Source organism: Jatropha curcas, chromosome 9 (genome assembly GCF_041381405.1).
Source record: "Jatropha curcas cultivar XTBG-Jc1 chromosome 9, XTBG_Jcur_1.0, whole genome shotgun sequence".
Lineage (NCBI taxonomy): Eukaryota > Viridiplantae > Streptophyta > Magnoliopsida > Malpighiales > Euphorbiaceae > Jatropha > Jatropha curcas.
The window spans coordinates 9,252,006-9,271,028 of NC_143159.1; the positions used below are offsets into that span (position 1 = coordinate 9,252,006).

General features: G+C 29.2%; 2 protein-coding genes across 2 annotated transcripts; both read left to right on the plus strand.

Annotated features, from left to right (window-relative positions):
- Positions 1 to 360: 360 nt before the first annotated feature.
- On the plus strand, positions 361 to 1,794 carry LOC149493587 (uncharacterized). Its single transcript, XM_089726510.1, has 2 exons — positions 361 to 857; positions 1,419 to 1,794. Exons 1-2 carry the CDS (start codon positions 450 to 452, stop codon positions 1,599 to 1,601), a joined length of 591 nt encoding a protein of 196 aa, XP_089582636.1. The 5' UTR covers positions 361 to 449; the 3' UTR covers positions 1,602 to 1,794.
- Positions 1,795 to 17,803: 16,009 nt separating this feature from the next.
- LOC105640929 (abscisic stress-ripening protein 3) lies at positions 17,804 to 18,606 on the plus strand. Its single transcript, XM_012225339.4, has 2 exons — positions 17,804 to 18,008; positions 18,208 to 18,606. Exons 1-2 carry the CDS (start codon positions 17,856 to 17,858, stop codon positions 18,388 to 18,390), a joined length of 336 nt encoding a protein of 111 aa, XP_012080729.1. The 5' UTR covers positions 17,804 to 17,855; the 3' UTR covers positions 18,391 to 18,606.
- The last annotated feature ends 417 nt before the right edge of the window (positions 18,607 to 19,023 follow it).

Sequence of the window (19,023 nt, forward strand, 5' to 3'; positions counted from 1 at the left end):
GTGAGGATTTTAATTCATGAACTTTTATGCTAAAAACTATTTGAATTTGACAAACTTAACATAATAATTCATTCAAAAAAAAAAACATAATAATATAAAATTTGGTTTTCATGACATATCGGATGTTGCTTATGCTCAGGATGCTTTTAGTTTACTTTTGATTATTCTCATTTTCCATAAAAAAAATAAATAAAAAAAAGATTTGTTTCTCAAAAAATTAATTTGGTTCGACACGTAATCAACACGGGTTAACTGTCTCCCTAATACCGTTAGAATTTGATTAATTATTTGAATGCTCAAGTTTTTTTTATTAAAAATCAACTTCCAAGCCTTACTGTCACTTATAAATAGCCTTCACATATCATAAGCTCTCCACATTCAACCATTGATAGTAAGTGACAAGCTTTTCTCACCTTCATTAATTGCATTCTTGTTATACCACTGAACCCATGGCAGAAGAGAAGCACCACCACCACCTCTTTGGCCACCGCAACCGCAAGGAGGAGGAGGAAAAACCTACTGGGTACTCTCAGACCACCGAATTTTCTGAGACTACTGCCTACTCTTCCGATTACCCGCCAAAAACTGGCGGTTTTGATACTTCTAGCGATTATCCTCCAACAACTGGGGCTTACTCTTCCGACTACCCTCCATCCTCAGGCGGAGCTTATTCTTCCGACTTTGCTCCGTCCTCAGGTGGAGCTTACAGTAGCGATGTTCCAAAGCCGGCAGGGGCGTACTCTACTGATGCCCCACTACAGGATGATGCACCAGATTACAAAAAGGAGGAGAAGCACCATAAGCACCTTGAACAGATTGGAGGGCTCGGGGCCGCCGCTGCTGGCGCTTATGCCTTGGTAATTAACTAGTATAATTTTATATCGGTTTTTATGATTAATTTCATTTACAAAAATTCTTCTTTTTTTAACGATCTGATAATGGTATTTCCCTGATTGATTTATTTCTATAATAACAATCTAATAATTAGATTCTTTCTATTTTTGAATTCTTTATCAAAATCAAATTTGTAAAAAAATCTTGAGGAAAAAAAAATGATAAAAAATTATTTTTAATTGAAACAATCTCATAATATTGGAAATGAATATAATATTTTTTTCCCATAGAATTGTCACTCTGTTTAGCTAAAAGACTAATTTTATTTTGGGGTTTGTGGCTATTTCTCCGAACTCTAGACTGTACATAAGTGCCTGGAAAATCTAAGCGTGTTTTATTATTTGAATCATTCTTTATCATATTCACTTAATATTATATTATTATTAAATTTGGTTGGTTATGAAAACCCTTTTTCATTTAAATTATAGAAAAATAATACAATTTTACCTAATGGTCAAATTTGGAAAGCCTAATTATAATTATATATAAATTATTGATTTGAAATTCTGCTTAATTAATTTCAGTATGAGAAGCATGAGGCAAAGAAAGATCCAGAGCATGCACATAGACACAAGATAGAAGAAGAAATAGCAGCAGCAGCTGCAGTTGGAGCTGGTGGATTTGCATTTCATGAGCATCATGAGAAGAAAGAAGCCAAAGAAGAGGATAAAGAAGCTCATGGAAAGAAACATCACCATCTCTTTTAGTTAATTAATTATTAAATATGTGTGTTATATAATATCCCTTGAATAATTAATTTCTATTTCTTGTATTTTCTTGTGTTGGTAGTTGTCTTTGTCAAAAAACCAGTTCTATCTGGTTCCTTTGCTTAGTTTGGATGCCAAACATATGTATTATTTATGTTATTAATAATAATAATAATATCTTGAGGTGTATACATTTCTGCTGTGCCTATTACCTTAATTATACTCAAATGTATTGTTAATTACCAAAATATATAAATTCACTTTAGTACTTCACCTAAAAAGTTATGACACTCTAAACTTTGTAAATTTCTACTGTGCCTTTTTTATTTTTGAGAACTTGAAAAAATTTATTAATAATGAATATAAGTTGAGTATATTATAATATTCTCTTAAAAATAAGAAATATAAATTTAGAAAATTGAAATTTTCTAAGAAGTTAATTTTCTGTAATATTGTTCAATTTTTTTTTTGGGAAACTTGTTACAACTGATACCTACAGAAGAGTTTAATTAAAATTATGAATTTTACTATATGCACTCCTCTTCGTACTAACAACAATAATTTTTTAATATTTTTAATTTTTATATACAAAATATTAATTTGATTTGTGCTTATTATAACTTTTTAGAACAATATTCATATTTTTTAACTACTCAATAAATATTTAATTGATCTAATTTTATAGGTCTAAAATTTAATATAAAAATTTTCAAATTGAAATGTTCAATATATGCAATTCTATAAGTTGAGGAGTTCAATTTAAAATAGAAGTTGAAGATGTTGCAAAAACTTATTACGTAAAATCTATCGGTGAATTTATGCATTTCGCCTATTGCTAATTAATCCTCAACTTATTAGGATTTAAGTCTCATAATCTTTTTAGATTATGAGATTAATAATCAATTCTAGATGTCTTTTATAATAATTTCACAACAATTAAGGAAATCATTATACAACTTTAATTTTAGCACAAAATAATATTAAATAACTAAATCACCTTTTTATCGCTACTCTAAATAATTATTGTTTATTTTGTGTTCGGGAAGATACAAAAGGCAACGCTAAAATTAGAAAAAAATAATTAATAATTTATTGATATTTGTGACAAAAAAAAAAAAAAAAAAAAAACCTTAAGAGATATTTATAATATATAAAATTGAAGTAGTGATATTCATGTTCTTGATAATGCTCTATTAGGGTTAGATAATTGAATTCTTCGTGATGTTGTTTGCAGGGTAGCTTGTTATAAATTATGTTTTTAGAGATTTTTTCTCCTATTTTGTAAAAAAAAAAAAAAAAGAATAAATAAACCGAACAAATTTCTATATGAAAGAAATAAATTTTGCATATCTCCCAGTTGATTGAACATCACCACAATCAACACGCACCAAAAATATCACATACCACTTAGCAGCATCATAAAAATTTAATGGCCTCTAACCACTGAAGCCACGTATAACTTTTACCACAATTTTTTTTTATACACGGCTTTAAATTAAATTCAGGTCAAGGTAATATTTAAATAAACTTTATATATATATATATATATATAGCTATTCTAAATTTCAAATCTCTATAAATAAAGTTTGTTAGAACACTTTTAGTTAAGTTTGATGCTTCAAGCGGCAGAATATATGACTGTTAGTTGAAGAGACAAAGTTTGGTTATCTCCAAATGGTTTCCCTTTAATTAAATCATACATGAAGATATTATATACACATTTATTTTACAAGATTAGGTAATATTATATATTATTTTTCATATTTATAATTAATTTTAGTTAATGGTAAATTATTTCACACCCAATGTTAAAAAATATATGAAGAGAAATAATTTTTGTTACCATAATATGGTTCCAAGATTTCAATTATGAATTTTTTTAAATAGATGATATTTTTGAATCATAAAATATCAATCGGAAATAAATTTATTCATTAAAATGAGTTAATTTTTTAAATTAATGAAAAAATTTAGATAAATCTTTTTAACTGAGTTATATAATATTAAAGAATTTTTCTTTCTTTTTTTTTTTTTTTGCTTTTTTTAAATATCTTTTTTTGTCATTTATTCATGTTTAAATTTGAATTTTACATACATTTGTTATAAGCTTTATTATGGTCCTCTAAAATGTAAAATCTAGCTTTTATACTGTTTTTTAGTCATCAGGAGACATAATAGGAGAAATAATTTTTCTCAACTCATCAAATTAGTCAATATTCAATTTTCTTATGATTCAGAAAATTAAATTGAAAACTTCTCATTTTTTATATCTTAAGTGGGAAAATCGATCAGACTGTATCGCCAAATTCAGCTTTTATATTGAATATAAATATTTAATATTTTTTAACGATTATTTGACCTGAAATGCTCTCTATCCAATAGAGTGACGACAGCTCGAATCACTATGCTGGGTCATTTAACAAAGCGTGGCTAATGTGCAGTGGAGCGACGGCGAGTCCAAAGGAGAAATATCTCTTCTTACCAATTTTTCTTCCACATCTGTCTGAAGTAGTTAGATAACGACGTACATGAATTTGGACAGGGAAATATCTGTTGCGCTATGTCTGGAAAAGAAAGAAAAGAAAACAGGAGAGGAAGAAAAATATTAAAGGATAATGGATATATATATATATATATATATATATAGGTCCATGTGTATAATATTATTAAATCAATTTAATAAAAACACACAGGATAAATAAAAGTCTTTTTAATAATTTATTTGAAAGAAAACGACAAAAAAAGTCCTAAATGGTTAAAAAAAATTTTGAATTTACCGTGACTCACTGATTTAATTTTTACACCAAGTACTACTTGTTAATATTACAATTAGTTGTCTGTTCTGTGATTCTCGCGGAATTTAAAACTAATATTCAAAGGGTGAATTTACAACTAATGTTTTTTTTTTTTTGTTGTATTTGAATATATATATATACACACACAAATTATACGTGTTGTGTTTCTGACCCGTATACAATCAATTTAATTAAATTTGGTTGAATTTATTTATTCATGCATGACTCATTTAATTAAACGAGTTACATATATTATGTTCACGTCACTTGTTTAAGTTTCATGTTATGTTCGTGTTTAAATATTTGATACGTTTTTTAAACAGAGCGTGTTCATGTTGACTCTAATCGTGTAGCGTATTATGTGGATTCGTATTGAACCCAAAACGTCAACACATTTTGACACTTCCATATTAGAGTAGATAGATACTTGTGTGGAAAAAATATTTGTCTACATTAGATCCCTATTCATTCTACATACACTCAATTAATAGTTAATTAGTCAAATTCCTTTAATAATTAGACTTACAATGAATTACGCTATTTTTAATTTAAAATAACTTAAAATCATTTTGATTAATTTACCTTCTTTATTATATTTCAATTACTAAATATATACTTATCCAATTTGGTATTCTTCTTACATTATCAATACAAATATATACTTATACGTTTATTTAGGTGAATTATTTGTTATTAGATTCTTTTTAATGTATATACCTTTTGTCAAGGACAGATTCAAAATTTGCTTTGGTGGGTGTATATATATAATAAAATATAATATAATATAATATATAATTTTAAATTTTTGATAAAAGAATAAAGTCATAGAATAATATATCTTACAGATAATTTGTGGACAATTTCATATTTTTTAAATCGTGTTTAGTATTTTTTTGAATCTAAGAAATGGAAGTCCATGTGAAAGCCTACGAAGACGCTGCACGCATTTAATATTTTCATTACAGGTAGGTCCAGCAAAAATAAAAATACGACAAAAGTCTGAAGAAAAATGATACACTTTTTTTTTTTTTTAAATTTTTGGTATTAGCTACAGGTATCTCAATCCACTGAATTAGGACTACGAGAATATTTCGTTCAGTTGATTCATGCTACTGATAGCAATGGTGGATCCATTATATAAAAAGAGGTATCAATTGATTCTTTTTTTTTCTAACAAATATATATAATGTCTAATGATAGGTGTCCAATCCACCAAAATCAATTATCTTACTACCAAGTTAAAGAATCGAAGAAAATGGTGAGTAAGGTCAAAATCCACAGAAACTAAAGATTAAAAATATTATTTTTAAAAACTAGAAAATTTAATAAAAATAAATGGGGATTTAGATTTGAAAATATTGAATTTAGCAAATGCAGTAAATTAAAGTAGAAAAATCAATTAGCGAAATATTTCCAGCTGAAGATCATCCTTGTACTAGTTCTACAGTGTTGATCATTGAAATAAAAATTAACTCATTAACACAATCAATAAATTAGTTAGAGGTGCCAAAAATGCTTCTAACAACTTAATGTTTACGTAATAATGGATTAAACTAGACAACGCGCTATGAATAATCCCTTACCAATAATTAAATTTGACACGTGCCTAGAATTAAAATTAATTGGCAACTTAAAAAAAAAAAAAATGAGAAAGACCCAATTCTATCTAATAAACCACATGCGTATCCTATTCAAATAGATTGTTTATCTCCTTAATATAACTTGAAAACATGGTTCTAATCAAGCCATATTAATTGCTACAATTGTTAATTCAATCAAACAATTAAGGATTTGATTTTATTAACTAACACATATCACTCTAAATTAACTAAATAACTGTCCAATTTACCTAGTTAAATAGAACAACAATATCCATCATAACCATTAATTGCAAGAGATAAACAAATATTGAAGAATTAAAAGAGTAAAAAGAAGAACAATTCTCACAACACTTTGATAGAACTAAACACTTAATTAAACCTTGAGCTGGAATAAAATGAACTTAGCCATGTATGGCCATTTTCGAATTTACAAAACTAAAGAAAAGAATATTGTAGAAAACTTAGCTGCCCCAATACTAGCAGCTCCTCCCTTTTATAGAAGAAAAGAGATGATTATTTCAAAGAAAATCAAGAAAAAAATATATTTACAATCAAATCAAACTAACAAAATAAAATCTCATGATATTCTACTCTTCAAATCAACCAAGACCTTTGAATATGTCTTCCAAAAAGAATGCAGCAGCACATTAAACCTTGAATTGGTCAACTTTAGCCAATACTCTAATAAATTTGTCAAAACAATACCTGATATCTAATTAATCATATAGGCAAACAAACTCATCAAAAACACCAAATTATATGACAAAATAATCAACATTTTCTCATGTTATTTAATAAAATTAATAAACCCATTGTCTAAATTAATCCATAATTTCAATTTCTTTATGTGTTTGACCCTTCTTTTTTTCAAAAAATTATATATTGAACTAGATAAAAATATTTCTAGATCTTTCATTAGCTGATAGCTAATTCGTACCGAACAAATATGTTGTAGAAGTTTGGTAAGGATTTTAATCAGCAGCTCATAACTAATGAAAGTGCCAAACAACTGTTGATTCCATCAACTCCATTTTAGAGCTTTTTTTCGTATTTGTATTTATATTATAGTTGGACTCGCCTTATAAAGTAGTTACCCAATCATATATGGTTTGATTTGGTTTCGAACCCTCTCGATCACAATAACTTTCACCAATTTGATGAGTTAAGGAAATGGTTAATCTTGTTATGTAGCGCGCAGTATTATTTTCACCTATCGGCTCTCCCTATATAAAAAATAGTTACTAATAAAATTATATTTTTAAAATTACTATTTTTAAGTAATTAATTTTATTATTAGTCATTTAAAAATAGAAATTTAGGAGGTACTAATCTCCTTCCAAACGCAAAGGGTAAATACAATAAGTGCATTTTTCCAAAATTAAATTTGTATTCTCATTCTTACTGAAATCGAGACTACTTATCATCTCAACCAATATATTATTGGTATTAGAGAAATGATTTTTTTATAATTGAAGGAGGGAATAAAAGAAAGAATTTTTTAGTGGAGTCTCTCAATTAACAAAAAAAAAATTTTTTTTTTTTTGAGCATTGGGAGAGTGGAATTCAAACCTAACTAAATTTATTGTCAGATTGTATATACACTTACCACTAGGCTGTGTTGCGTGCAACAATATTATCTCTTTATTTTTTTTTTCACAATGTAATTAATAATAAAAAAAATGTCTTTTTTTTTTTTTGAAAGGATAAAAAAATGTCTTTAATCTTGATCCTCTACATAGTGAAAACTTCCTCTGTCTTGAATTTTAGAGGATTGAATTTGTTTTATAATGTATAGAGTCCTTAACCACCTTTTTTATAGGATATCCCTTTGATTGAGGAAGCATATAAAAGCTGACAGATAAGGGCAAATGAATTTTGGTCCACACAGAATTGTTTGACACATTTTTCTTAATATAATTGTAAATGAGGTTATCCATTACATTATTAAGTTTAGATCATTTTGCTCATTTTTAGATAATTTAACCTTACGATTAGGTTAGGCACCATTGGATTAGAACTAATTAAGATGAAATAATACAACAAATTTCATGTATTTTACGTGTTGTATTTAATTAATTTCACTAAGTTGCAGAAAAATTGTTTAGGTCCGAAATTTAAATTCTTGAAAGAAAATGAGCATGAACTATAAAAGTGATATTAATTATATAAATTAATTTGTTATTTACTTCTATTATTCATGACAATTCTCTAGTTAAATCCTTTTTAATCTTTATCATGCTAGTTAAGGTAGTGATAATTCAACATTGAAAATACTTCAAAATTAGAAAATTAATATATTATTGTTTATATATGAAACACCCCGAATTTTTATTTTTGAAATCTTTGGACTTTTATTTAATTAAAAATCGGGAATTTTGACCGTGTGGGCTGTAAATGTAATACAGTCTCAATTCGAGTCCAAATTTTCGAATTGGGCGCAAGCCCAAATATAATGTCGAAAATTTTGAATCGAGAACAGTTAAATTTTCGAATAATAATGTGAAGTCCAGCAATTAATCTATTATGTATATATATAAATTAATTTTCCTAAAAAATCAAATGTCACAATTGTTCATATTCTATTAATATTGACTAAATGGAGAAAATATTATGGAATCGAACTGCATAATTAAAATAAATCAAACCGGGCCTTAAAATCAAACTGATTTTTCGAAAACCACACGAAAAATTCGAAAACCGAGAGAAAAACCTGCAACTGAGCAAGAATCGAGCCAAATCGTTGAATTTGATCAAACCGGTTCGAATCGAACCCGAATGACCTAGAAACCGACATACCTTTCTTTTCTTTCTTTTCCTTCCCTTCCTCCTCTCCTTCTTCGCGGGCGGGCGCGACTCCCTCCTCTCCCTCTCCTTCTGTCTCCGGCCACCAGACTGACGATGGTGGGTGGCGATCGATTCCTCTCATGCCGTCGGTCACGTTGCCAGTCTTTCTTCACGCCGATCAGGCCCTCAGCGGCGACAATGCAAGCCTCTTCCTCTTAGCGACGCAGCTTCGATTCCGGCGAAATCCACCCCGTTTACGACTGCTTCACATGCAACTGAGGGACTCAATTGACTCCGCATCACTTGCTTGACGTTTTCCCTGCATCGATTCCGGCGATGAAGCCTGGATGACGGAACTGCCATGAATGGCAATGGCGAAGCCATTGTCGAAGTAATTTTCGGCCAATTAAGGCACAGTCAGTCCAATTTGAACACAGATCCGGAGTCCCCATGAGATTTCGAACATTTTGGTGTATATATTGTAAAATTCTGGGCAAAAGTCGTTTTTCCGACCACCGTGCACGGAGGCGACGGCGGCGGTCCGGTTACCGGCCGGCGACACTCCGGCGAGGCCTCCGAGAGACAGAATTCTCTTCTCTTCATGCTGATTACGGAATCGTCGCCCGATTCCCAATTGGTACGTTCTGAACTAAATTTTCAATTTTTGTATATAACGAATTAATTGATTAATGAATTTAATTGAGTTATTAAATAGATTAAATTGAATAACAAGAAATTAGGTTATTGCATTAGCTTAAAAATATATGAACATTTATAGTCTTGTAAATAAATGAGATTGATTAGTGTGTGTATTTGAATAGTGAATATGATTTGTTAATTGGCTTAGGATTTTAGAGTAATGTAATTGCAAATTAGCTTAGAACATGGTCAAATAAATCACGCATGGAGGTTAACTAGTTGAAATCATTTAAGTATATATGTAAGTGTGATGAATGATATATGTAGCTTGAAGTTGATGGGCTGTCTGAATTGATTGATCTATGATTGAAAAATAGGATTATGGTGAACGGGTTGAGTTGTTTTGAAAGGAGGATGGGAATATAGCTGATTGATTGCCCGACAGATGGGCTGTGTGCATTGATTCATAAAAATATACTAATATTGTGATATTTGAGCAGGTAGATAGTCCAATATTTAGGGGAGGTGCTGCCGAAATTTCGATAGAACTTAGGCTAGTTTAGTTAACAATGTAAAGTAATAAGTTTACTTAGAATAATTCTATAACTCAATACATAGTAAATAAAGTATTCTAATTATTTTACTATCATCACTATTTACTTAATTATTCAATTACTTATTTATTTTCATTGTTATTGTTTATTTTCATTATTATTGTTTATTCTATCATTTTTGTTTATTGTTAATATTATTCATTTATTTGCATTTGAGTATGAATGTCTAATTATGCATTGCATTCCGATGTTTAACTTTGCAATATTTCTGCAATTAATTGCAATGCTTGATTAGTTGTGATGTGACAATGCCTTGCTTTGTTTGTGTGGAATTGGGATGAAGTGGGTCACCATGGGTTTGTGAGACTGTTTCTGTTATATGGATCCTGATTCTGATTCTGTTATATTCTGATTCTGTTATATGGATCCTGATTCTGTTTCTGTTAGCCGGGTAAATGGGAGATCGGCGCCCCCGTGTGCACCTACCGTTACCGTTTCTGTTAACCACGGGTTGGCTTCTTTATTGGGCACACCGGATAATCTAGATTTGATCGCAGCCCGCAGGGTGGCCTCCTGTTGTGAGCGCCTGATAATCTAGATTTGATGGAGACGACCGGGTTGCCTCCTGTTGGTATGGAAAAGAAAAGAGAGAATGGAAAAATAATGAGAGGGCTGGTCAAGTGAGGATTAGACCGGTCGGCCAGTATGGGGGATCGGCTCCCTGGTGCACATGTGAGAGGATGAGCCATGTGGGAGGACGGCTCATCGGGGGTTCGGTGACTCCACTGACTAATTTCCACTTGATGTGATTATATGAAGATGTTAATAATTGTGAGTGCTGGTGATATGCCATTTGTGTGACTGGCTGTGTGAGCATATACCTAGTCGGATGACTAGGTTGATATATTTATACAAATGTGTGAATGTGTGTGTTGTGCAATAATTATTATTCATTTATAAGTCACATCCCTTTTGTTCAATTCTTTCAGGAAGTAGCATTTTCTAAATCCCAGTTATAACTCTGCTCTTCACCGTTAAAAAGAAATTCGCTAATTTTAGTATTGATCAATTAAATAGATAATTGTCCGAAGACTTATATGTATACATCCGTCAGTAAACTCCGCAGTTATAGAACTTGTATACTTTTAAGTTGTGTATTATTATAGATGGAATAATTCTGTGAGCCTGTATTATAACTATAGTGTATTGTAAGCAGGGAAATTTGTAAATGTTTAAAATTTTATTGAGATAGCAAATTTGTAGCGTTTCAGGCTTACTACGGGCCTCGGGGGCCTTAAGCTTACCTGGGCCCTAGTGCCGGTCCGGCCCATGGAAATGGGTCGTGACAATATATATACACAATTCAGGATGTGTATTGTACAAGTTGCTTCTCATTGCAGGTAATCATTATTTAATTTATATTTTTTTATTATCTATCAAGAATGATACTCATTCTTATTTTAATTCCTTGTAAAAAAAATTAAAAATAATAATTAATAAAATACAAATAAAATTATAAAAATAGTTGATAATTAAATAAAATATTTACTATAATCTTACATATTTTATTGTTCTTTTCCTATAAAATTTGAATAAAAATATTAATAAATTAAAAATTCAAAAAAAGATTTTAGAACAATTTAAATTTAAAATTTACTTAATTAGTTATATTTATATTTAAATTAAAATTTTAATTAGTATAAAACTTTTCAAATAAATTTTTTACTTTATTAAATTTATAATTATTTCATACACTATTAAAGATTTTTATTTTATTTTAAAAATTTTTTATTCTATTTTTTAGCCAATATAATTAAACTCAAATAAGATATCAATATAATTAATCAAATTAAATTACTTTGTATCATGATTACTAATTGACTTATAATTATAATTCTTTTATATATTTCTAGTGAGTTTTAATTTATATTTTATATTAAACAATAAATCTTTTAATATATTTCTTAATAATAAATAATAATAAATTATATTTACTTTTTGTACAATAAGTTATTTGTAAAAAATTATAACCAATCAAATTAAATATTTACTAAAATTAGTAATTAAATAATATTATATTGTTACCATATTTAGTATATACCTAATTATATAATATAATATAACTAATCAAAATTAAATTATCTTGATTTTTCAACTAACAAAATTAAATATTTAAAGATATTATATTCTTACTATATATAATATAATATAATATAATTTCTTAGTTTATCCAATAGAATTAAGATTTGCATAAGAAATTAAAATCCTTTGTTTTTTCAATCGATAAATTAAAATCTTTAAGAATATTATATTCCTATCATATTTAATATATATCATATATAGCATATAATATAATTTATTATTTTATCCAATAGAATTTAGATTTAAATAAAAAATTAATATGATAAATCAAAATTATATTACCTTTATTTTTTAACCAATAAAATCAAATTTCTTAATGATATTTTGTGATTACATAAACTTAGTAAAAACATTATTCATAATCTCAATGTTCTCCCATTTCCAGATATATGTATATATACTAGTTTTTTTTTTAATGTGCATTGCAAGTTATTTATACTTGTTAATTTTTATTCATGAAAGTAAATTTAATTTAATTTCTAATACATAATTTTCTATTAATCTTTTGTTATGAATTATAATATTATGACTAAACATCTAAGAGCTTTCACAAAATAATAGAAAAAAATTATATAGAAAAATAAAATAATAAAAAATAAATATTCTTAGAGTGAGGGTGAAACACCCCGAATTTTTATTTTCGAAACCTCTGAATTTTTATTAAATCAAAAATCAGAAATTTTGATCGTGTGGGCTGCAATTAGAATAAAAATCCCAATTCGAGCCCAAGTTTGCGAGTTGGGCCTAAGCCCAAATATATCATCAGAAGTTTGGATTTGAAAACAGTTAAAATTTTCAAGAAATAATATGAAACTTCAGCAATTTAATCTATTATGAATATATATAAATTAATTATCCTAAAATCAAATATCATTTCTATTAATATTTGTAATTTTTGTTGAGTAAATGGAGAAAAAGTTAAGGAACCTAAGTAAAATAATTAAAAATAAATCGAACCGGACCTAGAAATCAAATTAATTTTCGAAACCACGCGAATAACCTAAAAACCAAGTGAAAAACCAAATAACAAAATAAAAATCGAGCTAAATCGCTGAATTGAATCAAACCGGTTCGAATCGAACCGAAATGACCCAGATTTTTCTAGAACCGCCTTTCTTTCTCTTTTCTTTCTTCTTCCCCTTCTTCTTCCTGGGCGCGCGACAGCTCCTCCTCTTCCCTCTCCTTCTCGCTTCCGGCCACCGTTCGACAAGAATGAAGTGGCGATCGATTCCTTTGGCGATACTGGGCACGATTCCAGTCTTCCCTCGCTTCGATCGGACCTCCAGTGGCGCAAATATGGCCTTATCTTCTTCGCGACGCAGCTGCAACTCCGGCGAGATCGAGCGATTCCGGCGACGTGAAGCTTCAAGGTGAGCTCCGATCGACTCCTCCATCCTGTGTGAACATTTTCCATCCAATAAACGACAGTCTTAGTGGAAGAAATCGAAAACACCATGATCGCCGGCAAGGAAGGGACTGTCGGGCTTGTTCCGGCCAAACGAGCCACTAGCTCAACAAACTGATTGTAGATTTGGAATCCTCACGAAAATTGGAGTCGGGTGGTGGTAACCTTGCAACTTTCTGTGCATTCGCGACTTTCCGGCCACCGTGCACGGCGGCGGGCGGCGGCGGTTCGGTGACCGGCCGGCGACACTCCGGCGGGCCCCGAGAGACAGAATGTTCCTCTCTTCACGCTGATCACGGAATCGTCGCCCGATTCCCAATTGGTACGTTCTAAGACTCAATTCTCAATTTTTTTGTATATAAAGAATTAATTGATTAATGAATTTAATTGAGTTATTAAATAGACTAAATTGAATAACAAGAAATTAGGTTATTGGATTAGCTTAAAAATATATGAACATTTATAGTCTTTTGTAAATAAATTAGATTGATTAGTGTGCGTATTTGGATAGCGAACATGATTTGTTAACTGGTTTAGGATTTTAGAATAATGTAATTGTAAATTAGTTTAGAACATTGTCAAATAAATTACATGATTATTATTATAATTAGGTGATTTGAGGAGAAAATAAATTAGAATTAGTTAGTTAGTCAATTAGATAACCATTAGTTTAAAACTAGCCGATTGTGCATAAGAGTAGTAAGGCGAATTTTAGTTGGTTAACGGTTAGAATCGAAATTTTGATAAATTAAGATTTGGGAGGCCTAGCCATTTTCGATATTGATATAAAAATCGAATTTTAATAGGCAGTAGTTATAATTAGTTATTGTTAAAATATGTTTTAGCTGCTTAACAAATTAGTTACCGTAAAGCTAATAATTTAATTAACTAATGACTTAATAAGTGATCTTATATGGATATTATTAGAATTAATTTGTAAATTTTTGGTTGGGTGTTGATATTGTTGTTATGGAAGGAGGATGGGATTTTAAATTGATTGATTGCCCGACGGATGGGCTGTGTGTATTGATTGATAAATATGGAATAATACTGTGTTATCTAAACAGGTGGATAGTCCAATTTTTAGGGGAGGTGCTGCCGAAATTTCGATAGAATTTAGACTAGTTTTAATTAATAACATAATTAATAAGTTTATTTAGATTAATTCTATAATTTAATACATAATAAACAGAGTGCTCTAATTATTTTTATCATCATTATTCATTTAACTATTCAATTACTTATTTATTTTCATTATTATTGTTTATTATTATTATTTATTTTATCGTTGTCGTTTATTGTTAATATTATTTATTTATTTATTTGCATTTGAGTATGATTGTCTAATTGTGCATTGCATTTCGATGTTTAATTGGTCAATATGTCTGCATTTAATTGCAATACTTGATTAATTGTGTTGTGATAATGCTATGCTTTGTTTGTGTGGAATTGGGATGGAGTGGACCACCATGGGTTTGTGAGGACGGTCTGTGATATGGATCCTGAATATGATATGATATTTGACCGTCGGCCGGGAAAATGGGAGATCGGCGCCCCCTTGTGCACCTGATGATATAGATTATATGGAAATTCACAGGATGGCTTCTTGTTGTTGCGCACCTGATAATCTAGATTTGATTGTAGCCCGCAGGGTGGCCTCCTGTTGTGAGCGCTTGATGATCTAGATTGGATGGAGACCACCGAGTTGCCTCCTGTTGGTATGGAAAAGAACGAGAGAGTGGAAAAATAATGAGAGGACTAGTCAGTGAGGATTAGACCAGTTGGCCGTATGGGGGATCGGCTCCCTGGTGCACATGTATGAGAGGGCGAGCCATGTGTGAGGACGGCTCGTTGGGGTTTCAGGTGGCGCCACTGACTAATTTCCACGTGATATGATTACATGAAGGTGATGATAGTTGTGAGTGCTGGTGATATGCTATTTGTGTGACTGGCTGCGTGAGCATATAACTAATCGGATGACTAGATTAAAATGTGTACACATTTGTGTGACTGCGTGTGTTATGCAATAATTATTACTCCTTAGAAAACTCACATGTCTTGTTTAAATTTTTCAGGAAGTAAGTTTCTCTTTAATTCGGCTTAAGCTATGTTTCTTCGCCGCAGGGTTATAAAGAAGTTTAATTATATTGCTATGTAATTATATGTATAAGAAACTATGTATAACAAACAGTTAGTGACTCCGCAGTTGTAGAATTTACATACATCTAGTCGTGTAGTAATACAAATGAAGTAATTCTGTTAGCCCATATTAAAAATGTGTTGTATTGTAGATGGGCTCGAACTGTGAAACGTTGAAGATGATAAATTGGGCCGAGATATAATAAAAATTTTGAGGTATATTTTTCATATTAATATAGGCTGAATGTTTGAAATATATATTGAAATAATAGATTTTAGTGATTCAGGCTTACTACGGGCCTCGGGGACCTTAAGCTTACCTGGGCCCTAGTGCCGGTCCGGCCCATGGAAATGGGTCATGACAGAGGGTTATCTTGACTTGGTTTATAAAGTTTCTAATTTATATTATAGATATAATTGATATATTAATTATTGTATTAGAGCATCATTTATAATTTTGTTTTTTTTTTCAATTTTCGTTAAAAGTCTGTAAGCATATAATTAAGTTTATGGTCACTTTTTTTAAGAAAAAAAATGTCTTTAAAACATGTCATATGTGTTCCTAATATTACATATTATATCATAGTTTTATATTATATATAAAATGTTTAATAATCTTCCATACTTTATGCTCTTTTATATAAAACTTTAATAAATATAATCAAAAATAAAAAGGATTTTAAGAACACTTTAATATTATTTCATTAGTTATATTTATATTGTAAATAAAAAACTTAATTAGTGTAAAACTTTTCAATTAAGGATTGTATTATAATTTTCACTTTATTAAATTTTACAATTATTCTATACACTATTAAAGATTTTTTATTTTATTTTTATCCAATAGAATTAAATTCAAATAAAAATCAATATAATTAATCAAATTACATTACTTGTTTTAGATTATTTAATTGACTTATAATTATAATTTCTAAGTAAGATATGATGAAATTTCCATAAGAGTACAATATATTATTAGCAAATTAATATTATAGTATTATTTAGTTTAATATTAATGTGAAAAGCAAATTAATATTAACATTTTGAGTTTAATATGATTGTGAATAATAAAATAGGACAATATCAGAACGGAATATTCCATAAAAGAAAACATAAAAACATCTCAAGGGGGTGAAATGGGATGGCATGGATCCCTTCTCCTTTAACTAGAAGTTTTGAATTCGAACCCTAAGTATGTAGTCCTTTTAAACACTCGAAAATGAGCGTTTTGCCTTTTTGTGGGCTTGCCCGATGCGATTCCGAATTGTTCGAGAACTGAATTTCGGATATCGGATGATTAAAATAAAAAACTTATAAACACAAAGTTTATTCCTTCTTAAAAAAAATACTGAGTTAATGTAATATTATTGATATATGTTATTAAACATTAAAATAGAATTTTAGGATTTTGTTACGGATCTATTTTGCAATTTATTCATAGTTTTTAAAAGAAAATTAAATATTTTTCTTGTTAATTTTTTAATTTTCTCTTGAAATTCCTAATTAAATTAATATTTATAATTAATTAATGTTTGTCATTTTGTTAAATATTTTTTATTTTATTAACATATTAATTAATCAATAAAATTTAGATTTAAACAGGAAATCAATATGATTAATCAAATACAATTTTCTTTATTTTTTTATCCAATAAAATTAAAATCTTAAAATTTTTTTTCCAATAAAAAAATTTAGCATGATTATTTTTTTTCCGGTCTAAACGTTCCCTCTCTTTACTAATCTCACACATACATCTATGCACACACATTAATAGGGAGAGAGATTGTCATAATCACTAAAATGAGATCAATTTCGTACTCTAAAAATAGGCATAGAGCTACTCGTTGAAAATTAAAAAAATAAAATAATACTAATTCATATTATTTTCTAAAAATTATGTCATTATTGTCTTAGGAGACAGTTACTAATTATATAATTAATTGGATAATATTTATATAATTATATGTGGGGACGTGGAAAAGTAGATGATATATAGATAAGTATTATATTAGTATAATAAAAGGGTTCCTATTAATTTCTGACAATCATATACAGCTCACTAATTGAAAAACAAAAAATAAAAAATAAAAAAATATACTCCGTCAATTTCGCTTCCAACAGCCATAAATAGCCCCATTTCTCCAAACTGAATTTCCACATTGCAACAAAGACACACTAACCATCGGTCCACCACCATGGCAGAAGAGAAACAGCACCACCACCTCTTCCACCACCACAAGGAAGGCGAAGGAGGAGGAGAAGTTGACCACAAGAAGGAGGAGAAACACCACAAGCATCTTGAGCACCTCGGCGAGCTAGGCGCGGCTGCTGCCGGCGCTTACGCTTTGGTAATTAAATCAAATTAATGTTAACCATGGCTTAAAAAGAGTTTTTCTTTTATATTTACTAATATTTTATTATATAAAAACCCAGTTGTGCAATTCATAGTGCTCACTATTTATTTTAATATTTTTATTGAGAAAAAAAAATTTAATTCTGTTTCTTTTTAAGTAATGGGGAGATTTATATTTATCTACTGATATGCAGCATGAGAAGCATGAGGCTAAAAAAGACCCAGAGCATGGCCACAGCCATAAATTAAAGGAGGAGATCGCGGCGACGGCTGCCGTGGGAGCCGGAGGATTTGTCTTGCATGAGCATCATGAGAAGAAAGAAGCCAAAAAGGAAGATGAGGAAGCTCATGGAAAGAAACACCACCATCTCTTTTAATTAAATATAATTATATATCTATTTTGTGTGCTGTGTGTAATGGTTTCACGATATCCATGTTGTTTAATTACCCTAAACTGGAATATTGAGAATCCTTTACTAAACCAGATCATATATACTGTCTGGTTCTCTTTTTATGTATCTAATTATAAAATAATGTTAATTTTGGATATGTTTCTATGAGTTTAATTATTTTCAATAAATTATATTTTGCAATTTGACCTATTTCATTTTATATTTATTGGTGAAAACTACTGTATTGACTTCCTCAACCTAACCTTAATTATCTTGTTAAGATATTAGATGCCCAAAATGTTAGGGAACAGATTTTGATTAGGTCTATTAATTGATGATACTATTGTGTCTTTACTACCTCTTTTTGAAATTTATTAAAAAAAAAAGAAATGAACTGTCTTTAATCTTGATTTTCTACAAAGTGAAAGCTTCCTCTCTCTTGAATTTTAGAAGGGTAGAATTTGTTTTATAATGTAGTGTTCTTATTTTACTTCTTTTTTGCCAATTAAAGTCTGTTTTTAGAATCAAGAAAATTCCCTCTTTTGTTTTTTTTTTTTAAATAGATTAAAAATTTTATTTATTTTTTCATTAACATTGGTATTCCTACCCTATTGAATT

Coding starts and splice junctions, on each gene's coding strand:
- LOC149493587 (XM_089726510.1), top strand. CDS start 450: ATGGCAGAAGAGAAGCACCACCACCACCTCTTTGGCCACCGCAACCGC. Junction 858..1,418: donor CTGCTGGCGCTTATGCCTTG/GTAATTAACTAG, acceptor AATTAATTTCAG/TATGAGAAGCATGAGGCAAA.
- LOC105640929 (XM_012225339.4), top strand. CDS start 17,856: ATGGCAGAAGAGAAACAGCACCACCACCTCTTCCACCACCACAAGGAA. Junction 18,009..18,207: donor CTGCCGGCGCTTACGCTTTG/GTAATTAAATCA, acceptor ACTGATATGCAG/CATGAGAAGCATGAGGCTAA.